Here is a 21,865-nt window from a genome sequence, read left to right as displayed (position 1 = left end):
CTCCTATCCAGGGCGACTTACAGTTTTATCTCATTACACATCTGAGCAGTTAAGGGTTAAGGGCCTTGCTTAAGAGCCCACCTGGGCCTGGGATCTTCCAAACTGTAATCCACTGCCTTATCCACTGAGCTACCCCTTGAGAAGATCATGTACTGATGATGGAAGAGGCACATTACATTGCTGAACCTAGACCTGACAAACAGAAGCAACCATAGATCATACCACTGTCCCAACAGGTTTGTTTGGCAGGCACTAGACATGCTGGATACATAATTTCTACTGCTAAATTCCAGGGTAAATCTGGACTCATAAGACCACATGACCTTCCAATGCTCCACACTCCAGTGGTTACATGGTTTTCTTAAGGCTATTTCATAAGATATTTAGTCATTAATCATTTGAGTTCTTGTCTTGTATTGTATTGTCACTCACTGTGTCTGAAAGGAAATGCTCTTAACTACTGGCTTAGATAAATGCAGATAGTAATTTTTTTTAATTGGGCAGTGAATTATTACATTTCAAATAAACTGAAATTATATATGTATAAACAAATGAAAACATATAATATTTTTGTCTCCTTTCTTTCAGTAGAAAGAAGTTACTTGAGTAATAGTCTGTAGAACTCAATTAATAAAAAGAGCATTTATAGAAAATAATTCTCTACATGTCAAAGCCTGTCTTTTTAAAGCCACACCTCTCTCTGTCAATTTACACCATAAACAGAACCAGGGAGCTTTTTCAAAAGAAAACGAAACTCAAATGTTTCTTTCTGAACAAGTGTGTGAGAGTGTAGGAAAATGGCTAAGGCAAATATTTCAGTAAATCAGGATCAGTTCAGCTGTGCAGTGTGTCTGAACCCTTTAAGGGATCCAGTGACTACCCCCCGTGGCCACAATTTCGGTAAGGTGTGTAGTAATTACTTCGGGAATTGCAAGGATCAAAGGAGAGTCTACAGCTGCCCCAAGCATAGAGAAACTTTCACTTCTAGACCTGTTCAACGCAGGCTGGCTGAAGTGGTGGAAAAGCTGAAGAAGTCTAAACTCGAAGCTGCTTCTAGGGCTCACTGTTACGCTGGACCTGGAGATGTGGAGTGTGATTCCTGCACTGGAAGAAAACGCAAAGCTGCCAATTCCTGTCTGGTGTGCAGGACCTCCTATTGTGAAGATCATCTTCAACCTCACTATCAGTCTCCTGCTTTTAAAAAGCACAAGTTAATAGAACCTTGTGCAAAGCTTCAAGAGAAGATCTGCTCTCAGCATGACAAACTGACTGAGATCTACTGTCGTACTGACCAGAGCTTCATCTGTTACTTGTGTACGATAGACGACCATAAAGGTCATGATACTGTTTCAACTAAAGCGGAAAGGACTGAAAAACAGGTCAGACAAGACTACATAATTCTATAGATAACGTAGTTTCTGTTGAGTTAATTTAATTGGTGTTATAACTGGCATTTACTGTGCTTCTTTACGAAAAGGTCAAGCACATTGTACACATCAACACCCAACAACATTATGATTGAATTTACAACAAAACAACAGAGCACAAAGCCGTGCACAATGTTAAAGCTGCGTGATGGTGTTAAAGTGTCAATGTTTAAATAATTATTTCATTTGAAACAGGTTTTTTTCCGTTAATTGGGCTTACACACACACCAGATATTTCATAGCTCTGTATAAAGCTAAAGGTTTACAAGTAAAAAGTAAGAACTTTATCTGAACCCAGTCAATATTGCTGAAATATTTAAATGCAGTACGGTTTTTACTCATTAACTGGATGCACAGGGACACCAAAACACTGTTTTTACCACAGACTAGCTCTGGTTACCCAACTTTTCATAATGAATATTTATCCTAAAATGAATTAAATTTCAGTGCCGGGTCAGTCTGAAATACATGTATGTATCTTTTTAAGTTATTATTATTTTTAAAGATATGATTGTTGGTAATGATAAAGCTCATTTTGTTTAGGAAACATTGTTTAGCACCTAACAAATAACCCGAAAGTAGGACTTTTAATTGTGCAGAATAACAGGACACAGTTCTGACAATAAAAACTCTCTATATAATCCCCTGCTACACTAATGCACTTATCCCAGTGTTTCACTAGTACTTGGATACCATTAAGGTAGAAAGATTTCTCAGTATGCCAGAGTCATAATCTGCTTCAGATCTAAAATTCTGGCCTCTATGAAGTCCTGTAAGTCCCCAAACATGTGAAAATGGCTGGCGTGAGGTCAGGACTGTAGGGGGGATAACAATAAATGGCAATAACTCCTAGCAGAGTTCCTGCACTGTGCAAGTGGTGTTGGTAAATGATTGTGTGTATAGTTTCCACAAACAGATGTTTCTCTTCCTAAAGTTACCGACAAGTTATCTGTCAGCCTTCAAGGCCTAGGCGTTTCACTCAATGAATGTTTAAGGGAACGACTGCAGTGGGCTCAGAGCCACCTCAGCCAGGATTCCCCTTATATATATATTTTTTTTTACTCCTAAAGGAAATATGTTTGTTTTTTAATTAAACATTTTATTTAAGTCTAATTTATTTGGTCTCAGAATAAACTAAAGCAGGAGCAGACGAAATCCCAACAGAGGATCCAGGAGAAGCAGAATAAGGTGCAGGAGCTGAAAAAGACTGTGGACACTATTAAGGTGAGGACAGAATGGAGAGAGAAACCTAAACACACATGACCAATCAGAAACATACCGTACATACACAAACACAATATACGAACAATATAGAGAGATTGATTAATGGATTGCATGTGTGTTGACAGATGCGTTCACAGGCAGCAGTAGACGACAATGAGAGGATCTTTACTGAGCTGATCAGCCTTATGGAGAAAAAGCGCTCGGAGGTGACGGAGCTGATCAGAGCTCAGGAGAAAGCTGAACTGAGTCGAGCTGAACGACTCCTGACGCAACTGGAGCAGGAGATTGCTGATCTTAAGAGGAGAGTCACTGAGCTGGAGCAGCTTTCACACACACACGATGACATCCACTTCCTCCAGGTAACACTCACTGTCTGATCTACAGAGGGCGCTGTTCCTCACAAAGTTTCCTCCTAAAAGCTCATTACAGCAACAATAAATGTTCCTGTCTGAGATCACAAGTGTGTCTTTGGTCTGATTCAGTCTGAGATTCATTCGTTCCTCTCCTACACTTTTCTCCTTCTCTATGATGTGTTTCCTCTCTGTAGAGTTTCCCGTCTCTCTGTGTTTCTCCTGGATGTGAGGACTCACTGTACACTGTCAATCTACATCACACATTTGATGGAGTGAAGAAATCTCTCTCAGATCTGAAAAAACGAGTCGGGGAAATATGTGAGGAGGAATTTAACATAATCCATCCACAAGGTAAAGAAGCAAACATTTCTGTCCTGCATCACAGTACAGAGCGCCATAAAATCCATCCAATAAAAATGAACAATTATACTTCAGATGTCAGGCTGGCTTTAAATGAAAATTGTTCGCTGTTAAATATTTTGCACATTACATCACACATGTCTTCCATTTTTCAGGCTCTTCCTCCACTTGCTCATGTAACTCATCATGTGACTTTTAATAACCAATTATAGCAGTAGGGTTTTAACACACAAACCATTTTTGCTCAGTCTTTAAGAGTATAAACATTGTAAATTACATCAAGCTAAATTTACCAGACAAAGTCAACAGAAATGATAAATCTAAATATTACATTTAATTGAAATAGAAATGCAGGTGATATCTTAAATTCAAAATTGGAAGACTGATCCACCAAGTTGGCGTCTAATTGATGTGTCCATCTGAGCTTACAAGGTTTTAAACTGTTTCAATTTCATATTTTTGTCTCTATCATTTTCCCCAGTTGCAGCATTTCAGATATTACAGCCAAAAAACAGAGAGGAGTTTCTGCAGTGTAAGTAAAACACCCCCTAACACTTTGTCTAAACATGTTTGTGTTTTACATCTAAATCTGATTCATTTTTACCAGATATTATGCCCTTATCCAGTATGACTTACATTTATATCATTCAGACACCTGATCAGTTGAGAGCTAAGGGGCTTTGTTTACAGGCCCAGCTACTGTGATTTAAACTTAAACCCTTCGCATCAGTAGTCCAACATCACTGAGCTACTACATCCCATTAATATCTAACCTGTGGACATTTTATTAATTTTAGATTTCTGTTATCTGACTCTGGATCCCACCACAGCACATCATCAACTCATTCTGTCTGAGAAGAACAGATCAGTGACACGCAGTGAAACACACCAGCAATACTCTGATCAACCAGAGAGATTTAACTACTGGGAACAGGTGTTGTGTAAGGAGAGTGTGTGTGGACGCTGTTACTGGGAGGTGGAGTGGAGCGGGGTTGTATCCATATCAGTTGCATATAAAGAGATCAGCAGGAAAGGAACGGGTCATGAGTGTTTGCTTGGATTCAACAGTCAGTCTTGGACTCTGCTGTGTTCGTCTTCCTTTGTCTGTTTCTGGCACAACAAAATCAAAACCGATATCCAAGGTCCAATGACCTCTAGAATAGGAGTGTATGTGGATCACAACGCAGGAACTCTGTCCTTCTACAGTATCTGTGACACAATGAGGCTCCTCCACAGAGTCCACACCACATTCACTCAGCCTCTGTACGCTGGGTTCTGTATGGCTAAAAACTCATCTGTAAGGTTATGTGACACAAATGTATTGTAATAAAGATGTGTCAAGGCTTGTGCCTGTGATGGGCTCAACCTGTTCTCGCTCCTTGCTCACTCCATAGTCTCCCTACGTAGATGGCCACCCCTTCTGCAGGTGCGCAAAGAGGGCGAACGGGGCCGCTAGGTCGGCCGGCTGGCGATAATCAACATCAATAGACTCGAGCTTTCTCCATTGTACAAAAGCGAAGCGCGGAGTTTAGTCAGGTAACACCGTAAGAAGTCACACGGTGGAGTATAAGAGAGTGGTACTAGAGAGGAGCGATGTTACATGCCCCAGAAACTTTTAAGGCAAGACCAGAATGCTTTCCCCTTCGATCTCCGCGAGAGGACGGCTATTGGATAATAGCTGCTCGAGCTCCCGAGGCACCTCCCGCACAGAACCTGCTTTCGTATCCCCACTGCCAAAAGGAAAAGGCCGGTCTTGGCTCGTGTCAGCGGAAGAGGTCATCATCATGAGTTGTGCTGGAGCGCTACCTCCGAGTGCTCCACTCTGCCACTTTGCCCAGCACCGCCTTGTGCCAGCTGTGTGCCCGCATGCCTGTTGGGCACTGCCACCGGACCTGCAGGTGCACACCTTCACATCCCTTTCCTTTTTCCCTTCCGCTTTCCTTTAATCCTTTCCTTCCCCATTTTCTTTTTATATAAAATTACCCGTTTCGCCGTAAGACCTCGTCTTGTGTCCGTGTCTGTGGTGCCACCTGTTCACAAGGGTCGAAAACATTACACATGTCATAGTCATTTCCCCTTGAGCTGTGTGCACAAATTGTAATACATTATTATTATTATCATTAAAAATAATAATAATAAAAGAGGTATTTATGTGGAATTGGAACTTGTGTAAAATTTTTGGTGAATGGAGGCATAAAAGCGATTGACATTTTAAGAAGACTTCAACCACAGAACCGTAATGAGACTCTTGTGCAAAGTAAAACATTTGAACGGTGCAAATGTATTAAAGATGGCCGTACTCCCATGAATAACAATACCTGTTGAGGTGGCTTCGAGCCCCCTGTAGGTGTTTTCTGTAAACAAGCGAGTGGAATGCCTAATCCTGGAAAATCAATGGATAACTTGTCATGAACTTGCGAAAGAGATCCATCTGTGGGAACAGTACACACAATAATTTATCAACACCACTTAAACATTACAGGAGTCATTTGCACATCCCCCATACAGTCCTGACCTCACTTTAAGTCGTTTCTACATTTGCACCATTAAAGGAGTTTCTGGGTGGCCAGCGTTTAAAATGTAAAGCAGGCAGTCCGATTATATCCCCAGCATACTGAGAAAACTTTCTACCCTGATGCTATCAAGCGCTAGCAAAATGCTGGGATAAGTGCATTAGTGTAGCAGGGGAGTATATGGAGAAATAAAAGTATTTAATCTCATGTTTTCTGTTATTCTGCAAAATCAAAAGCCTGCTTTGAAATAAATGCCTCTTTTGTTATTATTATTATTATTATTATTATTATTATTTTTACTGTCAGGTGTTTACATACATATATCATTAACATGAGTGACATGGTGATATTGGCAATTTTTCTTTATGTATTTTTAAATTTGAAGCATGTTTTGCATTTTCTGAAATTAACATCAGGGCAAGATTATTCCCATCTAACCTAACATTAACTTACTATTTAACATTACTATTTTTTTAACCAGTGTGGTTTGACAAGTTACTTTTACCTTTTTCGCACATTCTCTTTCACTTTGCAAAGTTTTGATCAAAGGTAGATGAACATGCGTGCGTGCCGATATATAGATTCATACTGTAAGACAGAGACAGCACTTGTTAAAGTAGTAAATGACACACAGTTATATGTCTTAGCAAAACTAGATGAGAAAAACCAGCCTGCCAAAGTAGAGCAATGCGTAAAGGATATAAGAGATTGGATGTTAATTAATTTCCTTCTGCTTAATCCTGATAAGACATATGACCGCATGCAGCTGGAAGCAGGATTTTAGATCACAATGTAACTTTATATGGCCTTTCTGTTCCATTAAGTGCAACACTGAAAGACCTTGGTGTAACTATTGATTCCAGCCTCTTATTTAAAGCACATGTAGATAATATTAGCAGGATAGCATTCTTTGACCTTAGAAATATTGCCAAGATAAGAAATATATTGTCGCTAAACGATGCAGGGAAATTAGTTTATTCTTTTATCACCTCTAGGTTGGACTATTGTAACGCCTTACTGTCTGGTTGTTCATCACCCCTATCTTATCTTCACTTCATTGGCTCCCTGTGAAATTTCATTGATTTTAAAATACTTCTCTTGACATATAAAGCATTAAATGGTCTCGCGCCGCAGTACCTGAGTGAACTGCTAGTGTCTTACGATCCGCCACGCCTACTTCGATCAAAGGATGCAGGCTACTTGTCAGTACCGCGTATTATGAAAACTACAGCTGGGGGCAGAGCTTTTTCTTACAAAGCTCCAAAATTATGGAATAGTCTTCCAAATAGTGTTCAGGACTCAGACACAGTCTCAGTGTTTAAGTCCAGGCTAAAAACCTATTTATTTAATCAAGCATTTTAATAAATAGATTTGCCATAGGTAAAGGAGCAGATCTGGGAGACTCATGGACATAGAGTAATACGTTTAGATGCTGTCCTCCTCACTCTCATTGATCACTCAAGTTTGCTGACGGTGAGGTGATTGGTTGCTTTACATCTCAGGGAGCCCTCATGTCTGTGTTTCCTTCTGGCTCTCCCTTTTAGTTATGCTGTTATATTTAGTCCTGCCGAAGCTTCTGCTTGCACTCTGCACTAAATATACATTCACTTTATACATTATGTGACTGTGACCAGACCTAACTGTTATCTCTCCTTTTTTGCTCTTCCCTCTCCTCTTCTCTCTCTTCCCTCTCTCTGTCGAGCTACACATGTCGTTCCTGAGCTGCCAGTGATCCAGTCTTCCTCTGCCCTCTGGACCGGTCTGACTCATCCTTGTGCCCCACTTCTGGTTGGAGATCTCGTCACATGGATCTGTCTCGTGTGTCTCTCCGGGATGCGTCTGGTGTCTGGCGTAAACCATGAAGACGGTTCTGGCTTCGACTGATGTTGACAGCTGTTTCTCTAAGGACTTGACATGGCTGCAGTTGCTCGATAACTCAGGAGTGGAATTTCTTATCAGAGAGGAGAATAGGAGATCAATCCTACTTTAACAAGCACCTGAGCCTCCAATAACTAACTGGACTCCATATTAACTAACATCAACTGTTATGCTGAACTGCCGGCCACCTAACACACCTACGAATGCAGATCAATTCCTGCGCTCTGTTTCACCCAGATGAGGATGGGTTCCCTGTTGAGTCTGGTTCCTCTCAAGGTTTCTTCCTATTACCATCTCAGGAAGTTTTTTCTTGCCACTGTCGCCCTCGGCTTGCTCACCAGGGACAAACTGACCATTCTGATTCATACACACTCACATTCCATACAAACTTAAATGATTCTTTTGATTGTGTAAAGCTGCTTGCGACAATGACAAATGTTAAAAGCGCTATACAAATAAAATTGAATTGAATAAGAGATTCTTCACATAATAACGTAGAAATACAACAAACACAGATTTATACTCGCCAAAAAAACGCTGCCTTTGTGGTGCTGCGCAAAACGTGTGCTGATATGAGGCACCTTATTTCAGTCATAATATACTATAACATATTTTTGCTGTGTAGTTTTTTGTGTGTGTGTACATATTAATTGTATTTCAATTAATGTTTTAAAAACCATGCTTTATTTTTATATCAGAAGAAGCCCGGTTTGTGTGAGGAGTCTGAGTGTGTAGGTGTAACAGCTGAGACAATAGGAGCCCTAGGTGAAACCTGATGTTACCTGATCCAGGTGTCTTACATACTTATGATAAGTAATAGATTATTTAGTGAAACAGAGGCTCTGAAATAGTTAGGCACATCAGTTTACACTTTGCCCTTAAATTACAGGTTTTTCTGAGTGTTTCTGTATAATTGAGTTGTTTCCTATGGACACACACCCAACATTTTCATGAACTCATTTCTGTGTTCAAAACTATCTGCCAGATTTATTATCTTTTTTCTCTTCTTTTCTGCTAAAGTTTGCAATTGGATTTTTTTGTATCTGCAATTTGACATAAGTTTAAAAGTTGCACATGAATCTTGTGTCATTATGACATTTTTATATCAGCCACATTATGAAAGCCCAGTTTGTGCTCTACATAAATAAATGAAAAATGTATTAACTACTATATTGGTAGTAGTAGAATATTTGAAATTTACACAAATTTAAGAAGAGCACTGAATCACTGCAGGTCTTCAAAAATGCCTTAGACCCCTAAGGGTTAACTCAGGACCAGCCTAATAATAACACCGTAACCAGCTGACTGATTTTTACCATTAAATGATAAACAAGCAAACAAACAAACAAACAAACAACCACAACAACTTTCAACATCACCAATGTTAGTCACCCAGACATGCTAATCCACATGCTAAACCACAGGTAGCGTCTGAATTCCTTTTGCAGTGTAAGAACAAACGTAAGCTGTGTAATTTTATTTAAATTATACTACATGTTTTTCTATTACAGACGCTGTAGTTTTGACTTCCATTTTGACTCCTTGTCAGTAATAACTACGCACTTAATTTAGAAAGCGATCTTCACTGTCCACTCTTTCTTCTTCTTGGTCTTCTTTTCTATTAGATCTGCGGCAGGCAAAGTAGGTGGTACACTACCGCCACCTAAAGGTCTGGATGAATGATGAATAACACTTTGGTAAAGTGTTTCTTGACACCGAGGCCTGGCGATGTCCTGCACGTTTCTCCAACACACTGGACACTTAAACATTCGCGGGCTTAGAGCATGTGTGGGAGAAATTGTGGAAAATTATGTCTTTATTAAAATCTATATTTATTGTGGGCTTAATTGGGCTGGCCATGAAAAAAAGTTGAACATTACTGTATATACAAATGTATAATCAAAAATAGGTTTGGTCTTTAATGATAATCGTAGACAAAAATCACTGAACACAAACATTATCTCACTGCTTCACTTCTTGATTAAAATAAATATTCTGTATGTTATATTTTAGTTCTTTACTGATAATGACATTTACACAGAATGTAAAGTAAGTCTGCCATTTGCCAGGTTAATTTTAATAAATTCATTACACATTTATAAAATGTAAGCCATGTTAATCAACTAGGGACACCTGTGTGTACTGTATGATAATATATGACATATCTTTATTGTATACACAGTTGATTAAAAAAAAAAACATCCTTGGGTACTTTACTTTTGCAATTCTAAAGCAAAAATTTTAAATAATTTGCACATTGCAGTGTTTTCACACAGGTGTGAAGCCAGCGGAGTGGGGTTCTATTTTATTTTGGCTTGTTTAATTTGTTTAGTTTTACCCTTATGCATCTGCTTTTTAATTCTGCCTTTTTTGTCCTCCAATTTCTTCATACCATTTTTTTTTTTATTATTTCTCTTTGACTCAGATACAGTTTAAATGCTTCTGTGGCAAAATATGTTTTATTTTCAGTATGTAGTATTGAAACAAATTTTTTTACAGAGAATTTGATTTCATTTAATCTAAAGTTTGATTTCATTTAATCTAAAATCTCCTGTTTTAAAGCCACGCCCAAGCTCTCTTACACACTGTACACACACACAACCAGCTACTTTCTGAGAAAACGAAACTTCTTTTAGATAAGCTGCATTTTCCCGCCCTCTTTCTCTCTCTCTCCCATTGTCAGTGTATCAGTCCATAAAAATGTCAGAGGCAGGTATTTCAGTAGATCAGGATCAGTTCAGCTGTGCAGTTTGTCTGGATCTCTTGAATGTTCCAGTGACTACTCCCTGTGGTCACAATTTCTGCTAGCAGTGTATTAATCGTTTCTGGGATGAGGAAAATCAGAATGTTGTGCAGTAATTAGAAACTGCAATTTCTTTATTTTTCTTTTTTGGCTTTGTGTTTTGTAGAGCTCCTTACACTTAACTGTTAGTTTATTTTATAAAAATGATCAGCATTCAATTCTTTAAATACTATCATACACCTGGCCAAACAAAAGGGCACACACTCTAATATTTCATTGGACTGTCTTTTGTTTTGGTTATGACATGCATTTTCCATTACAAACTATTTTTCATAAGACTATGCAATGTCACAACATTTATTTCCATGCAGAGTCACGTTAAACTTGAGAAGATCATGTACTGTTGATGGAAGAGGCACATTACATTGCTGAACCTAGACCTGACAAACAGAAGCAACCATAGATCATAACACTGTCCCAACAGGTTTGTTTGGCAGGCACTAGACATGCTGGATACATAATTTCTACTGCTAAATTCCAGGGTAAATCTGGACTCATTAGACCACATGACCTTCCAAAACGTTACACGGTTTTCTTAAGGCTATTTCATAAGATAAATCTCTTGAGTTCTTGTCGCACTGTGTGCTTATTATTTTCACTATTAAATATGAGCCTCAATGTTTTATTATTATTATTATTATTATTATTATTATTATTATTATTATTATTAATGATTTATTTTTATTCATATTTATTTACTTAACCATGTGTTTGAGTGATCTCCCAACATGCTTATTCGGGATGATTTTCAATCACATTTTCTACCTCTTCGAGGTTCTTCAAGGTTTTTAACCAGTTCAAGTATTAGCAGTCTCCTTAGTTCTTTTCTTTGTTTGATGCACAATGATAATTTGACCCTTTTAAAAAAAGAGTATAGTTTTCGCCACGACCACAGCGTATGTCTTCTGACATGGGAAATGAGAAGCTCCTCACTGCATCAGTGAGCGTTAAATAACTTGATACCAGTTAAACCATATTAATCACTGCAGTAATTATCCAGTGGAAGCCTCTTAACCATTTCCTTAGATAAATGCAGATAGTGATTTTTTTTTTTATTGGGCAATGAATTATTACATTTCAAATAAACTGATATTATATATGTATAAACAAATGAATACATATAATATTGTCTATATGTTTTAGGTCATATTTATGAAAAAATCTATGCAGAACTCAATTAATAAAAATCTGTAAATCACAGAGAAGAGCATTTACCAGAACACAGAACTCCCTGTCTTTTTAAAGCCACACCTCTCTCTGTCAATTTACACCATAAACAGAACCAGGAAGCTTTTTCAAAAGAAAACGAAACTCAAATGTTTCTTTCTGAACAAGTGTGTGTGAGTGTAGGAAAATGGCAGAGGCAAATATTTCAGTAAATCAGGATCAGTTCAGCTGTGCAGTGTGTCTGAACCCTTTGAGTGATCCAGTGACTACTCCCCGAGGCCACAATTTCGGTAAGGTGTGTAGTAATGACTTCGGGAATTGCCAGGATCGAAGGAGAGTCTACAGCTGCCCCAAGCATAGAGAGACTTTCACTTCAAGACCTGTTTTATGGAGTCTGGCTGAAGTGGTGGAGAAGAAGTCCAAACTCGAAGCTGCTTCTAGGGCTCACTGTTACGCTGGACCTGGAGATGTGGAGTGTGATTCCTGCACCGGGAGAAAACGCAAAGCTGCCAATTCCTGTCTGGTGTGCAGGACCTCCTATTGTGAAGATCATCTTCAACCTCACTATCAGTCTCCTGCTTTTAAAAAGCACAAGTTAATAGAACCTTGTGCAAAGCTTCAAGAGAAGATCTGCTCTCAGCATGACAAACTGACTGAGATCTACTGTCGTACTGACCAAAGCTTCATCTGTTACTTGTGTACGATAGACGACCATAAAGGACATGATACTGTTTCAACTAAAACGGAAAGGACTGAAAAACAGGTCAGACCAGACTACATAATTCTATATATATAGTAATGTAGTTTCTGTTGAGTTAAAATTAGTCTTATAACTGTCATTTACTGTGATCTCTTACAAAAAGGTAAAGCATTGTTGGGAAGGATGTGTTAAACCTATCAGACCAGTCAACATACTTTACACATCAACACCCAACAACATTATGATTAAGTTTACAACAAAACAACAGAGCACAAAGCCGTGCCCAATGTTAAAGCTGTTAATTGGGCTTACACACACACCAGATACTAGCTCTGTATAAAGCTAAAGGTTTACATGTAAGAAGTAAGAACTTTATCTGACCCAAGTCAATATTGCTGAGATATCTTAATGCAGTACGGTTTGATTCTATGTGATCATCACTGCATAACACCATCTCAAACTTGTACCTTGTAAAGGGAAAACAGCTGGAACATCCTTGAAAGCAGTTTCAATATACTGTACGTAGATAAAGCTTCATTTTACAGATATTTATGCTGTTTTTCTCTATTTTTCTGACAGACAAACAAAGTCACTGTGAACTGATACATGTGGGATTGAGATGTAAAATGTGCCTTTTATTTTATCGATAAGGTACGATAAAATATTTTGGTGTTAGAACAGCTGTTTAAACACAGTCTCTCCAGTCTGCGCTGTTTTTCGTTAAGCATTCATGCTTATGTTTTTACTTATAAACTGAGTGCACAGGGACACCAAAACACTGGTTTTACCACACTCTAGTTCTGGTTACCCAATTTTTCATTATGAATATTTATCCTGAATTAAATTTCAGTGTCAGTGTTCACCTCAGCCAGGATGCCTCTTATATTTTCTAAAGGGAATATGTTTGTTTTTAACTCGAACATTTTATCCAAGTCTAATTTATTTGGTCTCAGAATGAACTAAAGCAGGAGCAGATGAAATCCCAACAGAGGATCCAGGAGAAGCAGAATAAGGTGCAGGAGCTGAAAAAGACTGTGGACATTATTAAGGTAAGGACAGAATGGAGAGAGAAACCTAAACACACATGACCAATCAGAAACATACCGTACATACACAAACACAATACATAAACAATATAGAGGGATTGATTAATGGATTGCATGTGTGTTGACAGAGGCGTTCACAGAGAGCAGTAGATGAGAATGAGAGGATCTTTACTGAGCTGATCAGCTCCATGGAGAAAAAGCATTCAGAGGTGACGGAGCTCATCAGAGCTCAGGAGAAAGCTGAACTGGGTCGAGCTGAACGACTCCTGACGCAACTGGAGCAGGAGATTGCTGATCTTAAGAGGAGAGTCACTGAGCTGGAGCAGCTTTCACACACACACGATCACATCCACTTCCTCCAGGTAACACTCACTGTCTGATCTACAGAGGGCGCTGTTCCTCACAAAGTTTCCTCCTAAAAGCTCATTACAGCGACAATAAATGTTCCTGTCTGAGATCACAAGTGTGTCTTTGGTCTGATTCAGTCTGAGATTCATTCGTTCCTCTCCTACACTTTTCTCCTTCTCTATGATGTGTTTCCTCTCTGTAGAGTTTCCCGTCTCTCTGTGCTTCTCCTGGATGTGAGGACTCACCCAGCTTCACTGTCAATCAACATCTCACATTTGATGAAGTGAGGAAATCTCTCTCAGATCTGAAAAAACAAGTCGAGGAAATCTGTGTGGAGGAATTCAACAAAATCTGTCCACAAGGTAACGAAACAAACATTTGTTCTGCATCACAGTGAAGAAAGACATGAAATTAATCCAACAAAAATAAGGAAGAAGCAGAAACAAGACTGGATAAAGTCAGAGTGTAAGGATTTCTTGAATTTTGGTAGGTATTTTGGAATTTGGTATTCTGCTTGTCCCGCCTGGACATGTTACCTCCCAATGAAACTATATATATATATATATATATATGCACACACACACACACACACACACACACACAAAGCACCAAAAAGGAGGATGCAGGAGGGTTTACATGGTAAACACTGGTCTGGAATGTTTATAAAAGATAAGGTGAAGAAGAACAGAAACGTGGGAGTAGTTCTGCATTTACGAGCCTTCAGCAGTAACGACCCATAACACAAACTATACTATGGAATGTGTTTATTGATAGTGCAGCGTGTCAAGGTAAAAGAAAGACAACAATCTGTTCTCATGCATTGAGACATTATGAAACACACCAGAAATAAAATATTCCCTACACACAGTATTACCATTAGCCTTGTAAATTTGCATAACTATGAACATAGATCAGCCTTATGGAGAAAAGTCGCCAGAATTTAATTACAAAAATGTGACACGAAAACCAGTGAAGAATTTGACATTTCATGTTGATGCTTTAACCTGTTTATATTTATATAATTTTCATATTCTTATTTTCTACAATTGCAGCCGTTCTGATGATTCCACTCTCAAAACCAAAAAGTAGAGAAGATTTTCTACAGCGTGGGTGCAACACACACACACACACACACACACACACACACACACACTGGATTCTGTGATTAATATTTAACCTAAGGACACTTTTGTTGTTTCAGATTTTAATTATCTGACTCTGGATCCCAACACAGCAAACTGCAAACTCTTTATATTTAAAAACAACAGAGATGTAACTCTCAGTAGGAAACAGCAAGGATACTCTGATCATCCAGAGAGATTTGACTCCTGGCCTCAGGTCTTGTGTAAGGAGAGTATGCGTGGACGCTGTTACTGGGAGGTGGAGTGGAGCGGGTTTGGTGTGGAAATATCAGTCTCATACAAAGAGATCAGCAGAAAAGGAGAGGGCAAAGAGTGTAGGTTTGGACGCAACAGTCAATCTTGGAGTCTGGAGTGTTCTTCTTCCTCTGTTTGTTTCCGGCACAATAGCATTATAACTGAGCTCCAAGGTTCAGCGTCCTCCAGGATAGGAGTGTATGTAGATCACAATGCAGGAACTTTGTCCTTCTACAGCGTCCCTGACACGATGAGCCTCCTCCACACAGTGCACACCACATTCACTCAGCCTCTGTATGCTGGGTTCTCTATATGGAGTTATGATTCCCCTATGAAGTTATGTGATCCAAAATAGAATTTGTGGAAAATTGCTAAGTAAATTAAAAACTGTAATGTTTTGAGAAGCTTCTCTTACTGATGCTAAACATTACTTTTAGTATTACTTTTAATGACAGGTCCACTCACTATTGTTCACTTCACCTGCACTGACATTAATGTTAGAGGAACAAGAGGAAGCTAATCGATGTATGTATAAATATATATACAACCAGGACTGCCTCCTCACCTTTCATGCATTTAGTCTTGGTTGACCTTGACTGGACCCTACTCTCACCAAACCATTGACTTAATTGAAAGCCAAAGATCTGCATCACCTGCACTCTTAACCAACTTCCAAAAACTTCTCACTCCCCTGGTCTACTCAACCACAGCTTTATGAAAAAAAAAAAATACAGCACTTTTCCCTAATCTGTGTTTTCCCACCCAGTGTGCTTTACACTGGATAAGGATTCGGGCTGCGGACTCAGATTAAGGAGCTCAGTCACCCTGCAACAGTTTCTTAGCCTCCTGCAGACCAGCATCAGACTCTCCTCAAGCAGTTGAGCCATGGTCTCCAGACGACAACAGCTGAGCTCACCTGATGCAATGTGGTGTTGCCAGTGTTCAACTGCCAAACCCCTGCAGTAAATCCAATGTCTGCTGTTGAAGCTAAATCAATGTGGAGGTCTTCCTTCAAACTTTTGAAAAGATCACACTTCTCACACCCTCTTCACAGGAGAAACACAGCTTGATTATTTTTTTTCTAACCGCAGAAGAAGCAGAGGACTATGACCAGTCAAAGAGGGGCTTCTGAGCTCTACCGAAGGATCCAAAAAATAAAATGAGCATTTTCTCTTTTAAATGATTATGTATTCAGCTAAAAGTAAAGAAATGAACTTAATTATGTTATAAGGTCTGTTACTAAGTGTATAAGATTTTTACAGCTTACAGCTTATTATTACACAAATTATAATTTTGTAATATATATATTTTTGTTAATTATAATCTATAAAAGTAACAACAATAATAGACTAAACATTATTATTTTAATTTCAATGCAAAAGTAATTTTTAAATCAATTTTATTTACCCTTTTTGCATGTATAAGTATAGGTGGTGCTTTTTTTCATACACTCTGAAATGTACACAGTGGTACAAATAATGTTCCTTAAAGAACAGTTTTGTACCTTTTTGATAAATGTGCCATAAATGGCATAGAAAAGACCTCTGGAGATACAATTTTTTTACCTTATAAAGTAAAACTTAATTAAAGGTACACAATTGTTCTTACATCAAGGGTACAGTAACCTTCACTGCTAGTTTACTCCCTTTGTATTACATGTGCAGATAGCATACACTCTATGGACAAAACATAGATTTCCACATCAAACTATGAAGCAACATTTACATTTTTTTAATAATTAGCTTAAATATTCATTATCATAACAGTTAAATAAAAACTACTGGAAAATATAATGTAAAACTAAAACATATATTGCAAAAACACAATACTTTTGGAAACTTTTTAATAAATGTTTTTGTAGCCAATTAAATTATAAATACATTCGGTCAACACGTAGCTATCAATAAAATCGATTCCATGATATGCGCATGCGCCCCATTAGCAAAAGAAAAATTACTTTTTTTTTTATATAACATACTGTAGGTCTGTGAGATGTCAGAAACATGTCTTACAGATTTTTTTTTTCAAAACTCTCATTTATTTATTAGTCATAACATGTCCCTTGTAATGGACACTGAGTCTTGCTTTGTCGATAGAAGTACAATGAATTTTAGTTGAGACGATGAGTGAGCTATTGGCTGCTGATCCGCCATTTTGGCGCCTGTGGTTTAAGACGCTAATGGGGGCGCATGCGCATATCATGGAATCGATTAATCTTCCCTCTGATAGTAATGCCTGTAACCTTGATGACGATAACAAACGCACAAAATCTCATATCTGTAAACTGCCGTGGCCGTAGATTTTGGAATCCAACTCTTGACAAAGCTAAATCATGCACGAGTAAATGAAAATTACGCACACATGCTTTGAATTACGAACATTTCTTTTTGACAGTAATTTTATTCCATACAAAGTAGCCGCAGGAATTTTCAGTCAGAAGGGAAGCAGGCCACAAACAACTGAAGCATGGCTGTGATTTCATTAATGTAACTCAACATTAAAAAGTGTTTAAACTATTAAAATAGAAGCGGACATAATTTTAATGTGAATCTTATTATTTTGTTAATATTTATGTTCATATTTAGTTCACAAGTTGTATGTTTTACCAACCCATCCTGAAAATAGTAAGTTAAATTACCTTAATTAGCTTTGCATCCTCTGATGTTAGCCATTTTCACGAAAGCAATTCAATTACTATAATGTTAAGTATAATTAATTACTATAATGTTAAGTATAATTAATTACTATAATGTTAAGTATAATTAATTACTATAATGTTAAGTAGTGAATCCAGAAAGTTTTCACGGCGCACCACTTTTTCCACATTTTGTTATGTCACAGCCTTATTCTAAAATGGATTAAACATGAGAAAAATGGATTCCCCTAGAATTCTACACAAAACACCCCATAATGACACTGTGAAAAGATTTTACTTTATATTTTAGCAAATTTATTTAAAATAAAAAAATTGAGAAAGCACATGTACATAAGTATTCACAGCCTGAGCTCAGGCACATGAATGATTGGTTGACCTGTTTCCCCTGTGGCAGGTGGAGGAAATGATCCTAAAACAAAGGTTAAAAAGAAACGAAAAGTACCCCCTCTCCCCCTCACACACACACACACATATGGCAAGCCGTTTTAACATTTAATGGCTAAATTTGACTATCCGGAATGAACATTACAGATATCAACAACATATTTTTGACTAGTTGTAATTACATTCTTACGAATCAAAATGACAGTTAGAGATATCTGTAATTCAGTTTCGGATAGTCACAATGAAAGTTAGGGATATCTGCAATTAAGTTTTAAAGAGTCAAAACTGAATTACGGATATCTGCAATGACGTCACTAAAACTGATGTTCGACTCGTCGCACATTCTAAATTACAATTACAGATATCTATAACTGAGTTTTGCCTAGGCAGAATTAAAGTTAAAGATATCTTAAACGTCATTTTGACTCGTCAGCATTGTTGTGTCCGACGTTGCTCGTGAAAGGCTTCCCATTGGATATTTGCCCAGCAGACAAATTATTTGAACAGGTATCAGAAGAAATGGCGGTCGCTGTTGTAGATAAAATAATTAGAAAATGTCATGAAATAGAACGCGTACACAACCAAGGCATTTGTGGGGAACGAGAGCTTCGTTCACTCCAGAGTTGTGGGAGAAATTTACGTCGCATTGAACATTTATTGTCTCCAGACACATTTGATGACCTACAACGGAGTCTGGATGGTCTCAGGACACTGATGTCTGAAGTTTTGTTAGCTAAAAATGGAAGGTTTTCAGCCCCTCGAATTCTTTCAGGTGAGTTTATTGTGCTTTGTAAAACACGATTTAATAATTAATATTAATAATTTAGCAATTGATATAAATAATTAGCATAGTAACTACGGAAAAGGAATAACAGACATTACGGAGCGCTCAGTTCGCGTGTAGTGTCTTTTTTTCTTACTGTGAATGAAGCGTGTATTAAAATTGACCCAAACAAATGAGAATGTGGATGTAAAAGAACTTGATAAAAAAAAAAAACGGACAGCTATGAATTCTGTCGCTAGGAGTACATGAATGCCGTGGCGGAATGATAAATGCAAATAAGCAGTTAAGTATAAGAGGCTGTTGTGGATCAGGGTTACATGTTCTTATGAGTCCAAGTATATGGAAATTCATGTGAAATTCACTTTAATGCTTGCTTCTATTTAAAACAGTGGTTTACAGTGAAAAGTGTAATTTTTGATAAACCATGAATATTTAAAAAAGTCTATTTTGTTTCAGGACGAAAAGGGCGACCAGCCATTCAGGTAACCAGGGACCAAATAGATTTTCTTATGAAGCAAGGTAACACAGTTAAGCGAATTGCAAAAATTTTGGGATGCTCCTCCTCATTCTTATATAAGAGGGCGAAGTTGCTTGGTATACCAGTGAGGAGCAGATTTTCAGCAATAGAAAATGAAGAACTCTAACACCATGTGAAGACTTCAAGACCAGCACCCAAATTCCGGATATGAGGTAAGCGATCACTTACTGCATTGGGGTTTATTTTTTACTGCTAAGCAGATTAAATTGTATTATTAGCAACTGACATTATTATTATTATTATTCTAGATGATGAGAGCATTGCTACATGCGGATGGACACCTGGTTCCACGACGTAGGGTGCGGGAGATGTTGGCTCAGGTAAACCCAGCAGCTACTGCTAGGAGATGGAGCAGCACTGTGGCAAGACGGGTGTATCATGCACCATACCCCAACAGCCTGTGGCATATAGATGGAAATATGCGCCTCATAAGGTGAATTCATCCTGACAAACAATCCATGACCTCTGTACTGTAATAATATAGTCAAGGCTATACTGTCAGGCTTTCAAGACTTTGCCATGCAGTAGACACTAAATCAGTTCTACTGACAATTCTTTGGCAATGCAGTCGGATAAAAATTAACCTATGCAGTGGACGTCTTTATTGGCTATTAACTATTTCATTAGTGTGCTTGAGTGTAAACCTAATGTACAACCTTGGCAGCCTGTTTTGTTTGTCTAGATTATGAATTAGATTATGTAGGTTGCAACTCAAATATTTCTTGTGGTAGAGTACTAAAAAACACAGTGATGACATCTAACACAGTATTGTCATAACACCTTGTAACTGATTGTTGCCTTTATTTATTTGTTGTTTCACACTTTAAATAGTTACTTGTCCAATAACTGCAAGTATGTGTTCTGTCTTTGTATTCACCATTTTAGATGGGGTTTCGTAGTTCATGGAGCCATAGATGGACATTCTCGGCTGATCACTTTTCTGAATTGCAACACTGACAACCGTGCCAACACTGTGCTGTCTCAGTTTCTTAAAGCCACGTGCCTGTATGGACTACCATCCAGAGTCCGATCAGATCATGGTGTTGAGAACTTTCAGGTGGCCTTATTTATGAATCTTCTGCAGGGTATTGAGCACCGCAGTTTCATTACAGGGGAATCAGTCCACAACCAGAGAATCGAACGTCTTTGGAGGGATGTGTTTTTGCATGTGCTGCAATCCTTTTACAGCATGTTCTACTCGCTTGAAGACTCACAGCTTCTGGATCTCAATAATGACATCCACAAACTTTCTCTTTACATAGTTTTTTTTCCAGAGATTCAAAAATGCCTTGACCGCTTTAGGGAGGCCTGGAACAACCATGCTTTGCGTACAGAAAACAACCGGACACCCACTCAAATCTGGACGGAAAGCATGCTCTTAAATATGGCAGTGGACAGTGCAGCAATCAACAATGTGTTTGGGGAAAATCCCTACAGACCACAAAATTTGGAGGCAGTTCTAACACAGCATGGAATTGACTCTTTACCCACTAATAATGATGCTGATCCCCCTGCTTTAATGCTAGGGCAATCTCAAATTAGTCTCAGTTAACACCAACAGGAGTCAATCTCTCATGCTATTGATCACATTTCAGATTTGAAGATAAAGTATCTAACATGCTGTGCAGAAATTTCAAATGTAATTGAAACCTAAAACATACACAATACAGAACAGAATAAACCAATTTAATGTAATATACATTTGACAGAGTTAAAGAGTTAACATCTAAACAAACAGTTCTTTTACTAATATAAATCTTGTTTTTTTTTTCCCCAGGAAGTATGAATACATACATTCCATAGAGTTAAACTCTACAGTGCTTGGTGAAACCTACTGCCTTCCTTTGTTTAACACAGCATCATTAAAAATAGCAGATTACCTTGCTTGATTATATATTTTTTGTGTGTATTTACATGTGTATATTTTTTATTGTTTGGAAAATGTGTAATTGCTATCCTTACTTGTGAACAAATGTGTTTAGGAATCATTATTTGTTTAATATGAAGTAAGAGAACTCATGTTACAATCCTACAGTTGTTTTTTCTTTCATTTTGGGTTTAAAAGGAATGTCTATGCCACCCGGTGACAGATACTCCCTTTCATGGACATATATCCATCGTTTTTGTGGCAGTTACTTCAGGGGTCGGTTGCAAGCTGAAGGCCCAATTATCATTCATAAACTATGGGTAATTGCAGAATGCCAGTTAGCCTAATCTACAAATTTTTGGACTGTCTATCTATACAGGATAGGGACCTTACAAGGGATCTTTGTACCAAAACAATAAGAAATAACTTAATGGGGGAGTA

At 38.0% G+C, this 21,865-nt stretch overlaps 2 protein-coding genes across 2 annotated transcripts; both read left to right on the top strand.

The window, feature by feature from the left end:
• The first annotated feature begins 756 nt into the window (after positions 1-756).
• On the top strand, positions 757-6,919 carry LOC128533682 (tripartite motif-containing protein 16-like). The gene is made up of 6 exons (XM_053507972.1): positions 757-1,379; positions 2,556-2,651; positions 2,777-3,010; positions 3,199-3,355; positions 3,846-3,896; positions 4,162-6,919. Exons 1-6 carry the CDS (start codon positions 798-800, stop codon positions 4,689-4,691), a joined length of 1,650 nt encoding a protein of 549 aa, XP_053363947.1. The 5' UTR covers positions 757-797; the 3' UTR covers positions 4,692-6,919.
• Positions 6,920-11,812: 4,893 nt separating this feature from the next.
• LOC128533680 (tripartite motif-containing protein 16-like) lies at positions 11,813-15,799 on the top strand. Its single transcript, XM_053507971.1, has 6 exons — positions 11,813-12,488; positions 13,379-13,474; positions 13,600-13,833; positions 14,022-14,181; positions 14,872-14,925; positions 15,021-15,799. The coding sequence occupies exons 1-6, from the start codon at positions 11,913-11,915 to the stop codon at positions 15,548-15,550; spliced, it is 1,650 nt and encodes a 549-aa protein (XP_053363946.1). The 5' UTR covers positions 11,813-11,912; the 3' UTR covers positions 15,551-15,799.
• Positions 15,800-21,865: the final 6,066 nt, after the last annotated feature.

Source organism: Clarias gariepinus, chromosome 11 (assembly GCF_024256425.1).
Source record: "Clarias gariepinus isolate MV-2021 ecotype Netherlands chromosome 11, CGAR_prim_01v2, whole genome shotgun sequence".
NCBI classification, from domain to species: Eukaryota; Metazoa; Chordata; class Actinopteri; order Siluriformes; family Clariidae; genus Clarias; species Clarias gariepinus.
Note: the sequence above shows the minus strand (reverse complement) of the source record. Positions and strands in the feature narration are given on the sequence as shown.

Bases quoted from the DNA above. Each gene is read 5' to 3' on its own strand.
- LOC128533682 (XM_053507972.1), top strand. From the start codon at position 798: ATGGCTAAGGCAAATATTTCAGTAAATCAGGATCAGTTCAGCTGTGCA. The intron at 2,652-2,776 runs GTGAGGACAGAA...GTGTGTTGACAG, and splicing joins AGACTGTGGACACTATTAAG to ATGCGTTCACAGGCAGCAGT. The intron at 3,011-3,198 runs GTAACACTCACT...TCCTCTCTGTAG, and splicing joins ATGACATCCACTTCCTCCAG to AGTTTCCCGTCTCTCTGTGT.
- LOC128533680 (XM_053507971.1), top strand. From the start codon at position 11,913: ATGGCAGAGGCAAATATTTCAGTAAATCAGGATCAGTTCAGCTGTGCA. The intron at 13,475-13,599 runs GTAAGGACAGAA...GTGTGTTGACAG, and splicing joins AGACTGTGGACATTATTAAG to AGGCGTTCACAGAGAGCAGT. The intron at 14,182-14,871 runs GTAACGAAACAA...CTACAATTGCAG, and splicing joins CAACAAAATCTGTCCACAAG to CCGTTCTGATGATTCCACTC.